This window comes from Ornithorhynchus anatinus, chromosome 1, assembly GCF_004115215.2.
Source record: "Ornithorhynchus anatinus isolate Pmale09 chromosome 1, mOrnAna1.pri.v4, whole genome shotgun sequence".
NCBI classification, from domain to species: domain Eukaryota; kingdom Metazoa; phylum Chordata; class Mammalia; order Monotremata; family Ornithorhynchidae; genus Ornithorhynchus; species Ornithorhynchus anatinus.
The window spans coordinates 52071696-52090455 of record NC_041728.1 but is presented as its reverse complement, the minus strand read 5'-3'; the positions used below and the strand labels follow the sequence as shown (position 1 = coordinate 52090455).

At 38.4% G+C, this 18760-nt stretch overlaps 1 protein-coding gene across 2 annotated transcripts in view; it reads left to right on the top strand.

The window, feature by feature from the left end:
- Positions 1-18760, top strand: part of RPS6KA5 (ribosomal protein S6 kinase A5) — a 106791-nt gene that overhangs the window by 48111 nt on the left and 39920 nt on the right. For both annotated transcript variants that reach the window (XM_029067687.2, XM_029067679.2), the window contains exons 4-7: positions 742-857; positions 3941-4048; positions 11766-11849; positions 13839-13942. In XM_029067687.2, coding sequence (XP_028923520.1) covers positions 742-857; positions 3941-4048; positions 11766-11849; positions 13839-13942 — 412 coding nt within the window. The remainder of the gene's footprint in view (positions 1-741; positions 858-3940; positions 4049-11765; positions 11850-13838; positions 13943-18760) is intronic.

Genomic DNA, 18760 nt, shown 5'->3' with positions numbered 1-18760 from the left:
TCAAGTTTTCATCTGGTCAGTTCATACACCTTACGTACAGTGCTGTTCTTATTTCTGTGCTCTGATGTCTTGTCACACAGAGTCCAGAAGATCCCAAACCTAGTGTTTATTTTCTTAGTTTTATATTTTTCAGGACTTTTCTCAGTGCAGCATCTCATTCTTTCTTTAAAAAAGCCCATTGTGAGACAAAATGTTGATTTTTCCCAAGGCTGTCCAATTCTTAGCACCAGCTCTGCAGGCACGCAGTGCTCATGAAAAGAGAAAGAAAATCAACTTAAGGAATAACTGACAATTACTATGGAAAACAAGATGTTTTATTGGCAGTCATAGTTGCTGCAATGTTTAATACCTGTTCTAAACTGTTATACTTCAGCAGCAATATTTTTTGCAATGCCAACTTGAAATCATTTATGGAAGTCATTCTTCATGTACAAATATAATTTGACTAGAAACCTAAATTGAAATATTAGTAAATGTTTTGAGACAGTATTTGATTTGCATATTCTATTGTTTATTTAAAGATGTGATAATAATTATGAAGGCTTTTCTTCATCCTCAATAATTAAGGGATCTCAGCCCAAGGGTTACTAAGTTGTAAGTATCTCAGTCCAAGAGATACAAAATGATGATCAAAATATTAAAAGCTGATCTGTAGTCCTTATCTGTATGGTCAGTCTTTTAATTTTTTTTTATGTCGTGAATGCAAATAAGAGAAAGAAGATATCTGTTTTGTTTTGATAGATTATATAAATGGTGGAGAACTTTTTACTCACCTTTCTCAGAGGGAACGATTCACAGAAAATGAGGTACAGATCTATATTGGAGAAATTGTCCTTGCCCTTGAACATCTCCACAAGGTAAGAGATTTCAGCTGTTCCCCTCCTTTTGGGATTCTTTGGCCCTTTTATTTCCATCGTGAAAATATGTTGATGGGCAGGCACTGCAGGATGCTATAATTATCTTATTTAGTGCATCTCTCTTTGTTTGGCAAAGAATTAAAGATTAACAAATTGCCAGCAATGAGGAATAGCTCTCTCATTTCAAAGGTTTTAAAATGATAAACTGTCAGCAGTGAGTTTTAGTTCTCTTGGACTTTCTTTTTCAAGCAGACACATCCTTCAAAGAGGAGACAGGTTGGGATTGCAGCATCTAAAGTGATGCAGGATGAGGTCGATGAGTGTAGGAAAATATTACCATTTCTTGCACAGGCACTGTGATTGTCCAAAATACAAGCCTGGCAATATGTGCAATCAGTGGTATTTAGTGACCACTTAATGTTTGCAGAGCACTATGCTAAACACTTGAGAAAGCACAATGCCACACTTAGTAGACACTTTCTATGCCCAAGAAGCTTACAGTCTAGAAGGGTAGAAAGACATTAAAATAAATTACAGATATATTTATAATTATTATGGGTGGAGTGAATATCAAGTGTTTAAATGGTGCAGATTCAAATGTGGAAGGGGAGTAGGGGAAAAGAGGGCATAATTGGTTATGCCTCTTAGAGGAGATGTAGTTTTAATTAGGTTTTGAGGTAGGGAGAGTGGTGGTCTGTTGCATATGAAGTGGGAGGGAGTTGCAGGCCAGAGGGAGGATATGAGTAAGGGATTGGCAGCAAGAAGGATGATATTAAGGGACAGTGAATAGGTTGGCATCAGAGGAATGACCTCTGTGGATAGGGTTGCCATACGAAGTCAGCTGGGTAAAGCAGGATGGAGTTGAGCTGACTGAGTGCTTTATAGCCAATGGTAAGGACTTTCAGTTTGACGTGAAAGTGGAGGGGCAATCATGGAGCTTCTTGAGGAGTTGAGAGTCGTGGACTGAACTTTTTTTTTTTTTTTTTTAGAAAGATGATCTGGGCAGCAGAGGGAGGTGTAGACTGGAGTGGGGAGAGACAAGAGGCAGGGAGGTCAGCAAGGAGGCTGATGCAGTAGTCAAGGTGAGATATGAGAGAAGCAGCATGGCTAGTGGAAAGACTACAGGCTTGGGAGTCAGAGGACGTGGGTTCTAATCCCGGCTCCGCCACTTGTCTGCTGTGTGACCTTGGGCAAGCCGCTTAACTTCTCTGTGCCTCAGTTACCTAATCTGTAAAATGGAGATTAAGACTGACTGTGAGCCATGTCGGACAACCTGATTACTTTGTATCTACCCCAGCGCTTAGAACAGTGCTTGGCACATAGTAAGCGCTTAACAAATACCATAATTATAAGTATTTGGATCAGCTTAATAGTTTGGATGGAGAGGAAAGCGCGGATTTTATCATTGCGAAGGTGGAATCATTTGGTGACAGATTAAATATGTGGGTCGAATGAGAGAGATGTGTTGAGGATAATGCCAAGATTATGGGCTTGTGAGACAGAGAGGATGGTGGTCCTCTCTACAGTAAGAGGAAAACCATTTGGGAGACAGGGTTTGGGTGGGAAGATGAGTTCTATTTTGGCCGTGTTAAGTTTGAGGTGTCGGCAGGACATCCAGGAAGAGATGCACTAAGCTTTTGGGAGAGTAAAATATAACACATAAAATAGACACATTTCCTGCCCACAACAAGCTTAAAGTTTGAGTCAAGCTGTGGCAAATGTTATCATATCTAATGGAACATTCAATATGAAATAGCAGCAGAGTAGTTGGCAAAAAAAAATTGAACTACCACATTTGTGAGCTGCAATTAGCATGTGAAAATTCAGTCCTGCATTTTGTAGAGTCACATATGAGTGACTATTTTGTCTGAATGTTAGTGTTCTCATTGGATAAAATGATGTTGGTCTAAAGAGATAGATGAAGATATTGAAGGTATTTCAGGAAGCCATGCAATTGATTATTACTTTTAAATTTTCAGTAGGCTGTATCCCCATAAATGATTTTGATTTAGAATTGGAGAAGGTGCAGAGAAAGGCAACCAAGGTGATGAGAATTGGCAGTGTAGCACAAAAGGAATTAAGAAACTTGTTGACAGAATCAGTTATCAAAATGAAGCACAAAAGGAAATGCCGATGGAGCCGGAAGAAAAGAAGGGATGGGAGAGTGTAGCATCAGCGGAGGAGAGCAGTGAATGGGCAGAAGACAGTGCCTACAGGTTTAACAGAGAGATATTATACAGATGCTGACTTTAGCTGGATATAGCACATTTTGAAATATAACACTAGTTTTGAAGGGATGTCATCACCATTTACAATCTTCTCACAATCATCAAGGACAATGTCAAGTGGAAGAAATTCCAAAGGAAATGCATCTTAGCTTAATTCTCAACTCAGCTTCTCTATGATGTCTTTCTTGTAAATATGTTGGCAAATTTTCACTTTAAATCACATTAACCTATTTAAATGGAAGTCAAATTTTTCCTCCAAAATGCATCAGGAGCAAAATGCCCTGCAGTGAAATTTCCTTAGAATCAATACTGTGAGTCAAATGACCTGAAACCATTCCAGTTTTTCCAAGTGTGGGATGTATGGCTTAGACCCTGGAGGGCAGGAACTACAGGGAGACAGTGGTGGAGAGAATCCCCCCCACTCAAGTTGGTAATCACCAGAGGACTGATGACTATATGGATAGAGAGTCTGGTTCCCAACTTAGCAATATCGATAAGGGCTACCTTCTCAGGGGATCAATCCATCAGTCATATTTATCTAGCACTTACTGTGTAAGGTAATGATAGCTGCTTAAGCTGATTACTCTGGAAGAACTCCTGACTAGGAAACGGACTATACAAAGGGTATGAGAACAAATGTATATAACAAGGGGAAGGGTAGTCATCCAAAGGGAAATACTAGAACAAACAATACTCTTTCCCAGATGTGCAAGCTTTTTAATTAACTCAATAGACCTGATCAGTAAGGAGCAAGGGAAATTAAGCTAACTATTCTCCAAATTTAAAATCAGTCTCATAATTCTGAAACTGCCTTTTGAAATTGTTTTTTAAATTTTTATTTATTCACTTTTACAGTTGGGGATTATATACCGTGATATTAAACTTGAGAATATTCTACTTGATTCTAATGGCCATGTGGTACTGACAGATTTTGGCCTGAGTAAGGAGTTCCTTGCTGATGAAGTGAGTATTTAACCTTAAACCATTGGTGGCAGAGTCCTGGTAATAAGAGTAATAACTGGTTTGCAGTGCTTTGGCAAAAAAAAAATATTTCCACATTATTGAGTAAGTCAGTTCAAGTGCAAATTTTGGGATGAATCAAGCTAAACATTTGTTTTTTGAAGTATCAGGTTGAGATGGTCTTCAATCATTCAATCCTAAATTGAATTCAGTCAGGAATCAAGAACGTGTGACAACTGATGATGGAAAATTATGTTTCTGGGGAAGTCTTGTTATGAAAGAATCAGTCTCTAAAATGCGAAAAAGTACTCTTTTTATGTGATGTATTTATATGCTGTTAACTCTGATTAAGTGCAACAGAAACTAAAATTTCCAAGAAAAGCTGAAAGAAATTAATTACCTAAATTACTTGAACAAGTTTGATTTCCAGGCCCACTCAGCAGCAATTAGTTGGTGGAGAATATAGGCCTGAGCAAATGGATTTCCTTGAGAGAGCTTGCTGACCTGAAGCTTGTGATGCATAGGTTCTGGAACATCAGCCTCTTTACTTCCAGTTTTGATTCAGTATGGTATCCATAAATTGTGCCACATTCTATTGTGTAGGACTGGTGGCCTCCGTTACTAGGGTTGGGCCAGAGTAGGTAAAAGTTTACAGTCTCCATTGGCCTGGGGAAGAGAGGGCTTTTCTTTACTTCTCAGGAATTCACTTTCCCAAACTGGTTTGACCAAGCATCAGCTTGTTGACCTTCAGACCCCAGCTCAAAACCTTTCTGTTTTATATGGCCTGTGCATAGTTGTTATTGAAGGATCAGCAAACTCAACTATTGATAATGAAAATGCAGACACTTGGTGTTTAAAAAAATTGGCCAGTGCTTTAGATATTGTAAAATGATACTTTGACTTTGTTTACTCTTTCTCCAAAAATTCTCAAAATCATTGAGGATACTTTTCACTAACTCCCTCAGATTGACAGGAAGAAAACATTTCTATGGAAATCTAATGGACTTGTGAGTCCTTAATGTTAAATAGGTTTGTTTGAAAGAGAGGATGTCAGGCAAGAATAGTACTGGCACCTCTTTTTGGCAACATTTGAAAATCCCTTGTCCCTGTTTTCCTAGGGTGAGACCAATGCTATTAATATTTTTCTTTCAAGTGCCCTCAGTTTCACTCTAATTATATGTGGGATAAATGTATTTCTTTAAAAACTTTTAAATGAATTTCCTATTTGATCACCACCTCTTAACTGGTTTGGATTAAAAGCAGATTTTCCTGAGAGTTTTCCTCTGTGTACTTTAACTATTACCCACAATTAGAATTTAAAGGACTGTGTCCGACCTAATTAACTTGTAACCTACCCCAGTGCTTAGAACATTGTTTGACACATAGTAAGCACCTATTAAGTACCATAAAGCAAACAAAGGGCTGTGGTCATTATGACCCCCTGCCATAGAAACAATATTGATCCTGAGTTCCTCCCTGACTAGAGGTTTAAGGATTGCTGACAGAATGACATGAGGCAAAGCTACTGTTTATAAATCAGATCTGAAATGCACCACCCCTGGTTCCTGCACTTTCCTTTCACTATGATAACTTGTTACAAATATTGATCTAGTTTAAGAAAGATTAGGATTTATTAGTGCAGAATCCTGATTTTTAAAGGGTAGAATTTTGTGAATTTGGATTTCACTCTCAAATGAGTAAATAGGCATGTCTATCTTAGATTGGATTGATATGCCTCTGTCCATTTCTGGTAACAGTACTCAGACTTCGCTGAGCAAAGACGGAGTTGCTTGTTTTGTATGTGGTGTGTTTTTTTTTCAACTTCACTGTTTGCAGAAAGTATAAATAAAATGTACACCACCATTAATTACAAATGCATGTCCTTGGAGGTGAAAACTTCAAATTGTCCAAGGATACCAACTAGATTTATTTCAGATGGGGGCAAATAGTTTATTACATGTAAAACCAAGTGTACAACTATAAGGAAATTTTGAGTTAACTATGCCCCCTGACTAATAATCAGATATTGGCATACATTCACAGTCTTTTTGCATATGTGCCAGGGAAAGAAACAGTTTTGCTTACTCTTATAAAATGAATATAAATTTGTCTTATAAAAATATGGATATTTTATAGGATCATTAAAGGGAAATGATTGGAAAGAATCCACATCTCTCCAACACTGCAGAGTTATATTTTTGTGCAGTAGATAATTTAGCTCTATGAGGACTAATGGAAAATGGTTTGGAAAGTTATCAGAAATCTGTCCATATAATTAAGTTTTGATGAAAAGGTGCAGATTTACTACCAGGGGACCAAGCAAATACATCTAGGCCTGTTACCTTTTCTCTTGCTAAGCTTAGAGCTTGCCAGCAGCTGCTCAGAACTGGGTTTCATGATGCAGCATTTAATACTCTCTCTCATTCCCTTGAAATCAGACCATCGGGTTGCATTTTTTCCCCTCAAATCATTCAAAAACATTTCTTCTGGATTACATTCAAGTACATTTCCAGCATTTTGGTGGGGGGGGGGTGGAATTTTTAGGGGCAGCATATCTTAGAGCTAAACAGTATGCTTGACAGGTTAACCAACTGTTGATAGCAGCACAAGTTACAATATTAAGGATGCAAAGCTGCTTTTCATTGAAAACAGATATCAAAAGCCAGACATTCAACCTAGAGGTTAATATTGTTTCTGATGGATCATATTTTCGGTAAGTAATTTGAGATAATGCGTAAAGAGATTTCACTACTGCATTTTAATAGATAAGGAGATGAAACTAAAGGGATGATAGTCCCCTATGAAATCTCTTCCATTGCAGCAAAAAACGTTCTTTAAAGCTGGTCACTAGGGCAGCACACAACTTCCTTTTTGGAACACTGCTATTCTCATTTGGGTTGTCAACTTGTGGATAGCGGCTGTTCTGAGTGTACCTCAGGATATATGGAAGTGGGAGAAATTGGTAAGTGATACTTGCTGAAAAATTGAAATTTGAAAAGCAAGACCTTTGACTAAGATGTCAAACTCTGGTGCATATGCAAATCAGGTCAGCAGGCATGCAGTTAACTCATTTGCAGGTTTTCAAGGAGGAACTCTCAAGGATCCATCATAAAATTTGGACTGAAACAAAAACCACTTTTGTGGCAAATACCGAACTAGGATGTTTATTTTTTGTAGATTTGATGAAACTTGAGAAAATATGGTGCTGTCTAATTTCTAATAAATCTTGATGTGCAAATGCTCATAATCTGGAGTAAATAAGAACCAGTAAATAAATCAGACCCCTATCATTTTTCTAACTTAAATCATCTTACATTCATCTCTCCATCATGCTCTCAAAACACTAGATAGTACTTCCTGCTGCACAGGGATACCATTTATTTCATTCGTATCCTATTCCACTGCTCAGAAGCATAGCTATTTTTACATTCAGAAAGCTCTCACTCATCAGGCTCTTCATGATTTATTGATAACATAAATGGAATGTGCTCAGATGTTATGTAACAGCTGTATTCTAGGTTCTACTCAGAAAATAGATTTTCTGAGAGGGATTATATTAAAATGGGACTTTGAAATGGCACCTCTCCAAAGGGGACATTTTGAAACCCAGCTCATCTTCAGGGTTTGTCCATATGTGTGTATACTTATTTATTTTTTAAAATGATACTCTTTCAAAAATTATACCCTTCTTACAATTGTATACACTAACAGCCAAAGTTTATACACACATGCAAAGGAGGCTGGATGGAATTCATCCCAAGGAGGTTATGGGGAAAAAAATAAAAAAGAATAGCCAATTTAAACCTTTGGTTACAGAGTGAAAAAAAAGTAAAAAAAAAAAAAAAAAGAGGCCATAGAAGTAGGAAAATATGGGGAAACCAGGTTGGGTTGTGTAAGGGGAAGGAGAAAAGGTCATTTCCCTAATTCAAATGTAGGCTCTTTGATAAAAATGAAATTTATGTCACTGGGGTTTGGGGGGTTTTATTTTAGTTATTGATAATAATAACTGTGCTATTTGTTAAGCACTTACTATTTGCCACAGACTGTCCTACACCCTGTCCTACACCTGATACAAGCAAATCAGGTCGGACACAGTCCCTGTCCCACGGGCTAACAATCTCAATCCCCATTTTACAGATGAGGTAACTGAGGCCCAGAGAAGTGAAGTGACGTTTCCAAGATCACACTTCAGATAAATGGCAGAGCCAGGATCAGAACTCATGATATTGTGACTCCGAAACCCATGCTCTGACCATTAGGCCATACTGCTTACTTTGTGCCAGGCACCGTTTTAAGTGCTGCGGTAGATACAAGGTAATCAGTCCCTGTCCCTCATAGGGCTCACAATCTTAATCCCAATTTTACAGATGAGGTAACTGAGGCACAGAAAAGTTAGGTGGCTTGCCCAAGGTCAAGCAGCAGACAAATGGTGAAGCTGGAATTAGAATCCAGGGCTTTCTGACTCCCAGGCCCATACTCTATCAACTAGGCCATGCTGCTTCTCTTCTTTTGTCAACATAAAATGTGCAGAGCTGTAGTTGCATCCCAAAGGTAACTATTCTAAAATCTTCCAAGTAACCTGAGATTAAGCAAACATTTGATCAATCCATCTATCTGGGAGGAAGCAACCTCGTCAGTTTAAGGTTCTGGAGAAGCAGCATGGCTCAGTGGAAAGAGCCCGGACTTGGGAGTCAGAGGCCATGGGTTCAAATCCCAGCTCAACCGCTTGTCAGCTGTGTGACTTTGGGCAAGTCACTTCTGTGCCTCAGTTACTTCATCTGTAAAATGGGGATTAAGATTGTGAGCCCCATGTGGGACAATCTGATTATCTTGTATCCCTCTGAGTGCTTAGAACAGTGCTTGGCACGTAGTAAGCGTTTAACAAATGCCATCATTACTAGAACAGTGCCTTGCACATAGCGCTTAAATGCCATCATTGTTATTATTATAAAAAAGACCAAGTACCTTAGAAAGGTAGACTGTAAGCTTTTTGAAGGCAAGAGTCATGTCTACCAATTCTATTGAATTGTACTCTTCCAAGAGCTTAGGTCAGTCCAGTGCCTCCCAGAAGTGCTCAATAAATAGCATGGTTTGAATGAGAGAGGCAGAGGTAGCTGCAGCATAGTGAGAGATTGGACATAGTGAGCCAGGTTGGCTGAGGAGAGAGGGGAGAGGAATCGAGGGGATTTCACACCTTATTTGATTGGATTTTTCTTGATTTTTTTACCCTGAAATGGACTTCCTGAAAATTCATCACTAGCAAATTTTACTGAATGCCCATTATGTTTTACACTGCTCATTTTGTTAAAGTACTACAGACTATTCGTGGAAGTATTTATTCTCTTTTCCTCACGGATATTTGGGACATGTTGCTTTTAGCTTTTGGGTAGGCCTATTATCAAAGCTAATAATCTCCAGTGACAGTAATGAAAGTTAGACACACCCTTATGGAACAAAATGTATAATTTTTAGCTTCTTCCTTAGGCACTAAGTGATGTGGAAGAGATTGTGCCAATGAAGTTGAAGAGCTATGTAGGCTAAAAGCTTTGTGGGTGGTGAGTTGTGTGGTCTTTTGAATGTGCTACTGAATCTAGAAGCAAGAATTCAGATTTGCTTGTTTGTCCAAGATAAGTAAAGCCAATGTGTTTTAAAATATGTATTTCCCAAATAGTAAATTGACATTTAATGGAAGGAATAACCCAAAAGACTTTTTTTAAAAAAAAAATAAGATTGCTTAGAGAATTGGCTGGTAACATTTGGGTAGTGAATTAACATTACACAGATGGTGAATTTCCAGAGCTTAAAGCCCAGCAACAAATAGATACAGTCTTTCACCCATTTCATTTTAGATTTTCATTTGCGAATTCAAATGAATAGTGCAATACATTTTTTACATAATTGTTGTTAAGCTTAGTCTCAAAATACACAGTGTCAGGAAAAAGTTATTCCATTTAAATAAATACTGTTACATTCTTATTTGGAAAAAAAAAAAAACCCTAAAAACCCCCAAAACAGTATCCTAAAAAATAAGAATGCTTAATACAGATATTTCTTCAAATGCTCCTAGAAAAGTGACACTTTTTATTACAGCTACAGATTTGGTGTTTAAATTTAATGTATCAATTTATCTTAAGTTTATCCTTCATACATTCAGGGTTACAAAGGAAACTGCATGAGCAAATTGATCTGGAAATGACTAAATAAGAATGTAAATATTTAATGTCTGAATTGTATTAGCTATTCAAACATACTGTCCACTAAACACATTTTAAATGTAGGAGTACAAATATGTGATTTCCTTTCATTTCCTTTTGTTTTTTCTTTAATTTTCAAAATAGATGTAAATGGTAAAAAGAGAGATACAAATCTATGAAAAAAATGTAGGTGGTCTAGATTTTCTTATTCAAATTTTAATAAATTAATAACCAGGGTGTGCTGACAACTCACCTCAGGGAGTTGTATGCTAAGCACTTAAATAATACAAAGGAAGTAAAACAATGCCACTCTGCCCTTGTTGAGCCAATCTAATGGGGCCAACAGTTGGCATGAAGTGGCAAATATACCATAGTTAAGTGTACTCTTGTTAATAATAATAATAATACAATGATAATTTAAGTGTTTACTTTATGCTGAGCACTGTGTTAAGCATTGAGGTAGATTCAGGTTAATTCAGATTAATCACAGTCTCTGTCCCACATGGGGCTCACAGTTTAGAGGGCAGGAATACCCATTTTAAAGAGAAGGTAAGTGATTTGCCCAAGGTCTCACAGCAGCCAAGTGGCGGAGCTGTGATTAGAATCCAGATCTCCTAGCATCCAGTCCTTTTCTCTTAATGTTGGTATTTGTCAATCGCTTACTATGTGCAGAGCACTGTTCTAAGCGCTGAGGTAGACACAGGGGAATCAGGTTGTCCCACATGGGCCTCACAGTCTTAATCCCCATTTTACAGATGAGGTAACTGAGGCACAGAGAAGTTAAGTGACTTGCCCACAGTCACACAGCTGACAAGTGGCAGAGCTGGGATTCGAACCCATGACCTATGACTCCAAAGCCCGTTCTATTTCCACTGAGCCACGATCTCTTTCCACTAGGCCTCATTGCACCCCAGAGAATAAGATAATTATTATAAGTAATAGAATTAAATAAATCAATGCATGAATCCCAAGGTGACTGATGCAGTAGTATCAGGGATTATTTTAAGTCACTCAGTGATATGAATTGAGCACTTACTATGTGTACAGCACTCTGCTGAGTCCTTGAAAGAGTATGGTTCAACAGAATTTGCAGACATGTTCTCTGCCCATAATGAGCTTACAGTCTAGGTGTGCAGGGGGTCTCACGCACATACAACACACATAAAGTAACAGGAGCACTTATGTTTTCGTGATGCAGTGGAATACTGGGAAAGAGTTTAACCTGCAACAGAGTTCAGGGGAGAGCGGAAGGTGCCTCTCACTTTTCCCTTCCAAGCCTACGTATTGAACTTCAGTACGTATATAGCCCAAACCAGGCCCCACTGAAATACTCATTAGAATATTAGATATTCGCTCTTGCAAGGAGGAGCAGGTGTTTTCACACTAATCATTTTATTTATGCAGTACTGTATGACTAGTGGATGATGTAGATAATTGAACATTAGTTTGGAATATGGTAGCCAGGTTTTGCCTATTTTATTCTTTTGTGCTATTTGAAATGAGTTTGAAAATTATTTTTTTTTTAGAATGAAAGAGCGTATTCCTTTTGTGGAACCATAGAATATATGGCACCAGATATTGTCAGAGGGGGAGATACAGGACATGACAAGGTATAGTCTCTTTCTCACCTTCTGTTTGTTTTGCTCAAAACCTGTTACGTTTAAGTAGTAATAAAAAAGCTATCTCATGACATGGTTCAATTATTTGCACAACAAGGTCCCTGTAGTCCATTCATCTGTGTTGACCTTAATTCCTATTGGTGCTAGGTTTCCTAGCAACTATGAAGAGAGAAATATTGCCTAAAATATTAAGGATTAGAAACTGCCGGGCCAACTTCATTGATTTTAAGACTGGTGGAGGGTACATGATGTTAAATAGAGAAAGAACTCCAAAATCAATTTTAAAAAAGTTTTATTTTTAAGCCAGGATTTTTAGCCAAAATGTCTAGCAAAATCCAGTAAGTGCTTTATATTTTATAACTATAACCTTTTTAGCTAAGATGCTATTTATATGAGATGTGCCAAGACAACTAGGATCAGTATATACTGCCAGTATGAGATTCTGCCCCCAAATTGTCAACATTGTAAACTGTACAATTTTACCCTACTTGGCTTGGGCTTCCTTGATATTTGCTATTTGAGAGATTATTAAACAAAATAGCTTTGCAAACAAAAAAACCCCCAGTGTTGAATGCATGTTAAATAGTTCATAACGTGTTACTGTCATGTTAAAATAAAAATTAGATTTTTAAATTCCTCTTCTCTTTTCTATAACCCCTCTAACTTTTTCTTCAATTCTCATAGCACCTTGTACATAGTAAGGTTTAAAGTGAAACCTCCTTAGGATGGCTGTTTGTAGAAAAATCTACAGCATGTATTTTTGTTTCAGTGAATCTCAATGAAGATTTCTTCCTCTTGCTCTTTACACTCTTGTGTGATGAGAGCTATATCACATTCCTGTAAAGCCTTTCTGTTGGCTCTCGGCAACCAGGGGAGTCAAAAAAATAAATAGATCTGCGAATATTCTTCCAATTCTGTACTTGCAGGTTGGTTGATTGTTGGCTGGGGACCAACTCTTTTCTGCCAGTGGTTTCCTAGTCGTTCACTGAAGCTCCCTCCGTGCATAATTAGAAGTCACCTCCAAACAGAAATGCACCCTAAACAACCTCCTCTCCCTATTCCTCTGCCAGTCTCATAAGAATGGCACTGCATTTGGAGCAAGGAATAGCAACAGAGATTCTGCCTGAATTAATGAGATTCTTCCCGCCATGGTGCAGATTGAGTGGGGAGACCATCCTAATGGTGGGATTTTTACATCTAATATCAAAATACTCAAATGATACTACTACCTTTAGTGGCTCCTTTAACTCTTTAGAAGAGCTTTCGATCCTCTGGAAAGTTCAATCATTCAGTCCTATTTATTGAGTGCTTACTATGTGCAAAGCACTGTACTAAGCGTTTGAAAGTTGGTTAGAGAAGTTAACGTTCGTGTTCCAGGTTTGATTCCATAGGGAGTTTGTGGCAGTTTCCTAACGAAATATAAAACCCCATTGGTGGAAATAAGGGCATGGATCAATAATTCACAAGATGTACTCAATCTGCCAATTTTGGCTTTTGTCTGGTCTTTGGTTTATGTGGTATTCCTTGGGATGTATAGCAAAACCTAGATTGGGTTATATTGATCCCAGTAGATATGGATGAAAGTTTGTGGAGCAACCAAGTTGTGCTCTCCCTCAATTGGATCATTTCTGGATATTCTTCATTAACAATGACTGAAAAAAGTGTTACTACATTAAAGCAGATGAAAGCTATTTAATCTTTATTTAACAAATTCTGATCTTTGGATTTACTTTACTATATTTAGTTTCATTAGTAAAATTTACTTTGAGATTGTTTCCAGTTTTGATGGGTTTTTTTTAGTGAATTGGGTTATCTAATCATTTCCCAGTTTTGTTTAAGTTGTTTGTGTGACAGCATTGTTATCCTTGTGTTAAATATTTCCTCCCCAAATTGTTTTATTTTCTTCATGGCAACAATTTATTTCCTTTTTAAATTTTTTTGTTAATAATTCCATAAAATGCAATGATTACTGTTTTATAGGCAGTTGACTGGTGGAGTTTAGGTGTTCTAATGTATGAGTTATTAACTGGAGCATCTCCTTTTACTGTTGATGGAGAGAAAAATTCCCAAGCTGAAATATCTAGGTAAGCTAAAAGAAAATAAAATGAATGTCTTTTTATCATAGAAACTGATTATAATGATAAAATAGATCATCTTTCTAATTTGTTTTTAGCGAGTAGGAAAAGTTTAACTGGTATATTTTAGTTTACTAACATTTTTCATATTCATAGTGAGCTTTTTTAAAGCAACTTTAAATCTCAATGAAGTAGTGGCCCTTTTGCACCAATTTGTACAATTGTAAATGAAAATAAACAGATGTAAAAATCAAAGCAACCTAAATATTTTGTTGAGTATATTTATACAGTTATTTTCTAAGCCCTCCAAAGGCCATGATTGTATGTTTGAGGTACATTTTAGAGGTCTTGAATATTAGAGGTGAATAACCCAAATACCTAATAACTGAATTATAATTGCAATGATATGTAGACATTTTTAAAATAAAAATTTCAAAGTGATTTTAATGCATAATATTTCCAGCTCCTTATGAAAAAAAATTTATACCTAAATATGGATATTGCAATTCACTATAGTAACTTCTATTGCGCTTCCTTCTACAAATGATGCAGTCACTCAAACTGGATACTAGAATATTGTGAGAAATTCCTGGTGTTTTATCAAAATGTGTGCGTGCGCGCATGCCTCTATGTAAAGGCTTGGAGAAATGTTTAAGTGGACAGTCCTCAGAGAGTCCAGATTAGATCCAAAATCTTAGGTTATTTTAAAAATGTAAGGTACCTCCTAACTTTTCAGAGAGAAAAAAATTAGTATATATGAGAAAAGCAGACCTGTTCCAGAAGAAAAAAAAAATCTGACTTTTTTGTAAGCAACTTGAGCGTAGGATCATTTCTTCCAACACCATGCCATGTTCTGTCCATTCAAGACATTGTTGGAAGAATGTTTTCTAATGCTGCCGTTTGCATTTCATCCAAAAAGCTTAGTGAACACATACATTATGGCAGAACTGACTCTACTGTTATTCAGTTACTCACTGTACCCCGATCTTGTTTATCTCACTGCCGACCACTTGCCCACATCCTGCCTCTGGACTGGAACGCCCTCTTCCTTCATATCCGACAGACAATTACCCTCCCTACCTTGAAAGCGTTATTACGGGCATATCTCCAAGAGGCCTTTCCTGACTAAACCCTCATTTCCTTTTCTTCCACTCCCTTCTGTATTGTCCTGATTTTCTCCCTTAATTCACCCCTCCCTCAGCCCCACAGAACTATGTACATATCCATAATTCATTTTATTAATGTCTGTCTCCCCTTCTAGACCGTAAGGTCGTTGTGGGCAGGGAATGTGCTTGTTATATTGTTATATTGTACTCTCCCAAGCATTTAGTACAGTGGTGTGCATGCATTAAGTGCTCAATAGTTACAGTTGATTGATCAGTGCCAGTAATAATAATAATAATTTTGGTGTTTAAGTGCTTACTATGTGCCAAGCACTGTTCTCAGCACTGAGGTAGATACAAGGTAATCAGGTTGTCCTGTGCGAGGTTCACAGTCTTAATCCCCATTTTACAGGTGAGGTAACTTAGGCACAGAGAAGTTAAGTGGCTTGCCCAAAGTCACACAGCTGACAAGTGGCAGAGCCGGGATTAGAACCCATGACCTCTGACTCTCAAGCCCGTGCTCTTTCCATTAGCCATTAAGTGTGAGCTAGTGGGTAGAGCACAGGCCTAGGAATTAGAAAGACCTGGGTGCTAATCCCGCCTCGGCCACTTCACTGCTGGGTGACCTTGGGCAAGTCACTGAGCTTCTCTGTGCCTCAGTTCCCTCAGCTGTAAAATGGGGATTAAGACTGTGAGCTCCATGTGAGATGTTGAACACAGTCCAACCTGATTACCTTGTATCTTCCCCAGCCCTTAGTACAGTGTCTGGAACATTCTGAGTGCTTAACAAATATTAAAAAAAATTAAAATATATTTTCTGTGGAGGATGAAGCCAGTGGAAGTGGGCCTGCAAGAATGCACTGATTCCACAGGTGGCTGTCAAACCTTCTCTTACTTGCTCTCCAACATGCTCTCATCGGCTATTTTCATTACCAGGGACACTCACTATGTTTCTATCCGTAAGCTTTTGCAACCAGAGCCAAATCCTCTTATCTAGTAGAGTAACGCTTGCTAATCAAAATCTTAAATAAATTTTGCGTAATTGATTTTCTTCTGCCAGCTCAATTTTGTAGTGTAGATGTCGTCTGTTAAGAATAGAAATGGATACGGTTTACTGGGAAAAATGTTTTATTTTAGTCCCAAATCCACAAAATAATTAATTGGAAGATTGGCAGAAATAACTTCGGGACTTCAGTTTCTCCATTCCTAAAAGGGACTTGCTATTTTGTGCTTACTAAATACTTTGAGACCCCAAGAGAAATATGCCTTGAACTGTTTTTTTCCAATTTCACAAACTGCATTCCTATCGATTATTTTATCTTATCTTAGATATATCCATTTGTGGTAGAGGGATGGATGGATCATTACCTCCGTTTTATAACTGAGGAACTGAGGCCCAGAGATGTTAAATTATTGACTTGAAATTATATGTGAAGTCATTGGCAGGGCTGCGGCCAATCCCAAATGTCTTGGTTCATACACAAGATCATTCTGCCTGTATATGCATTGTGGTCTAGAGGAAGGTTAAAGGCACTTAAATGAAGAAGATTTGTTTTTAGTTCAGTAGTTGCCACTATGTGTTGTTACTAAGGTTTCTCAACCCTAAATCATTCAACCGTTCAATCGTATTTATTGAGTGCTTACTGTGTGCAGAGCACTGTACTATAAGTTCTTGGGAAAGTACAACAGTAAACTGACACATTCCCTGCCCACAATGAGCTTAGAGTCTCCTAAATAGCCCCCCTAATCACTTTAGGAGTACCCAGACCCACTGGATCCGAAAGCCCACCTGTTCTTCCATTCTTGAAAAAGCAGATCTGGAGACCTTCTGCCCATGGACCTCAAGTCCTTGCAACCCTATCTCTGACACTTCTCTTCTGGAGCATGGACCTCAAGTCCTTGCAACCCTATCTCTGACACTTCTCTTCTGGAGCCCAGGCCTTTCCCCAACACCTGGAGCTTCTCCTCCAGCCCTTCCTCAGGCAAACATCAAAATCAGAGAACTCAATAACGTATAATAGTATTCTTAATTTGGTAATAATAAAAATAATTCTGGTTCAAATCGCCTTTCTCTAGGTCTAATACTTCTCCCTCTGGGACTTTGTGTTTTTCTTTAGGCATGTTGACACTCACATTCTCCTGGTCCTTTCCCCTCTTCTCTCAAGGCATCCCAGGTTCCAGTCTCACCCTCTCCAAGTCCTTCAGGTGCTAGGTTCTCTCAGCGTCATTCTTCCCCCTCAGGGGCAGGAGCCTCGCTCCTCTGGAGTCTAGCCACCGGACCCCAAACCTTCAGGTTAGCCTAACCCTCACCCGGAATCTTCCTCAATCCCTCCTGGTGTCCTGTGTCTATTCAAAGTCACAGCACGAGCCTTCCCTGAGTCCTGCCCTCCTAGGCACAAGGCTTTGCAATGCCTCACCTCCAAGATGGCTGAAGATCTTTTTCCCCAACTACCTAGACTGTCCCACCACCCTCATCTTACTTCCCAATGCTTTACTCTGATTGGTTCAGTGCCAAGAATTTCCATTCAAGACTTGAAGTACATTTTCATCAGTGAGAGGCAGCACGAAGTGACTCCCCTGACATCCTGTTCCCCCTCCTTAGAGTGCAGGCTAGTTGGTTGGACATCTCATGCATGTCTGGCAATTGTATGCTCTCCAATTAAGGTGTCAGTTTATTGGCTACTATCAGAATTTTTCAGATTTTCTTGTTCTTGTCCCTCTCTCTTTCCCTGTCCATATCAGTGCTCTTTATCCTGCAACGCCCTGACCTTCTCCATCCACAGCCACACTCTCTCCCCAGGGATGGGATCTCCTGGTCTTTCCAGCTCCAGGCTCTTGACTCTGAACATTGGCCCTCTTGTTTCCCAGGTCCCTCCTCATCTTCCTAATTCCAGCCCCTCCCCTGACCTAATACCCTCAATCATTTGATGCCTTGGAATCACAACTTGGACAATTAGAGCTCTTCATGAAGAGCCTCATATATTGTAAAACTCACATCGTAGTACTCGGGCTGTGTCTTAGGTTGCCCTTCAACACCCCCCATCAATATCGCTCACGTAGGTGCACGTTGAAAAACATTCCCTAATTCCAAAGTAGTGTTCTAATCGAAACATTAATGAAAACATGGCAAAACCGATTATACACAAATTTTTAAGTTTAATTTTTAAGATTAAAAAAGGTCAATGTTGTAATAAAATAAGGACTGTTAGTTCTAATTCATGGTATTTGAGACAGCACATGCATGTGTTAGTTTAGGCATAGTTTTATAAAATTATTGTGATATTTTAAAGCACTTTTTAGGGGCCAAGTACTGTATTAAGTGCCAGGGAACAAACAAGGTAATCGGATGAAACACAGTAAACAAATTAGAAAAGGTCTTGTGCTATAAATATTAAGGACCCATAGTTATGTTCTTATTAGCAGTATAACCTACCCATTATACCTTTTGTCTGTGTGTGTCCAAGTGGACACACGGCTAAGTCCTTGACTGTCTCTAACAGCACAGTTTCAAAAAGTTAAATTAATTCTGAAGTCTTAGAAGTGAGAGAAGTGGCAAGAAGAATTCTCACTAGATATTTTTTCTGCATTTCACTTGGGGTAAAGCATGCCCTAATGTCTAGAGCATAGGCCTGGGAGTCACAGGGCCTGAGTTTTAATCCTGGCTCCACCACATATCTGCTGTGCAACCTTGGGCAAGTCACTTAACTTCTCTGTGCCTCACTCT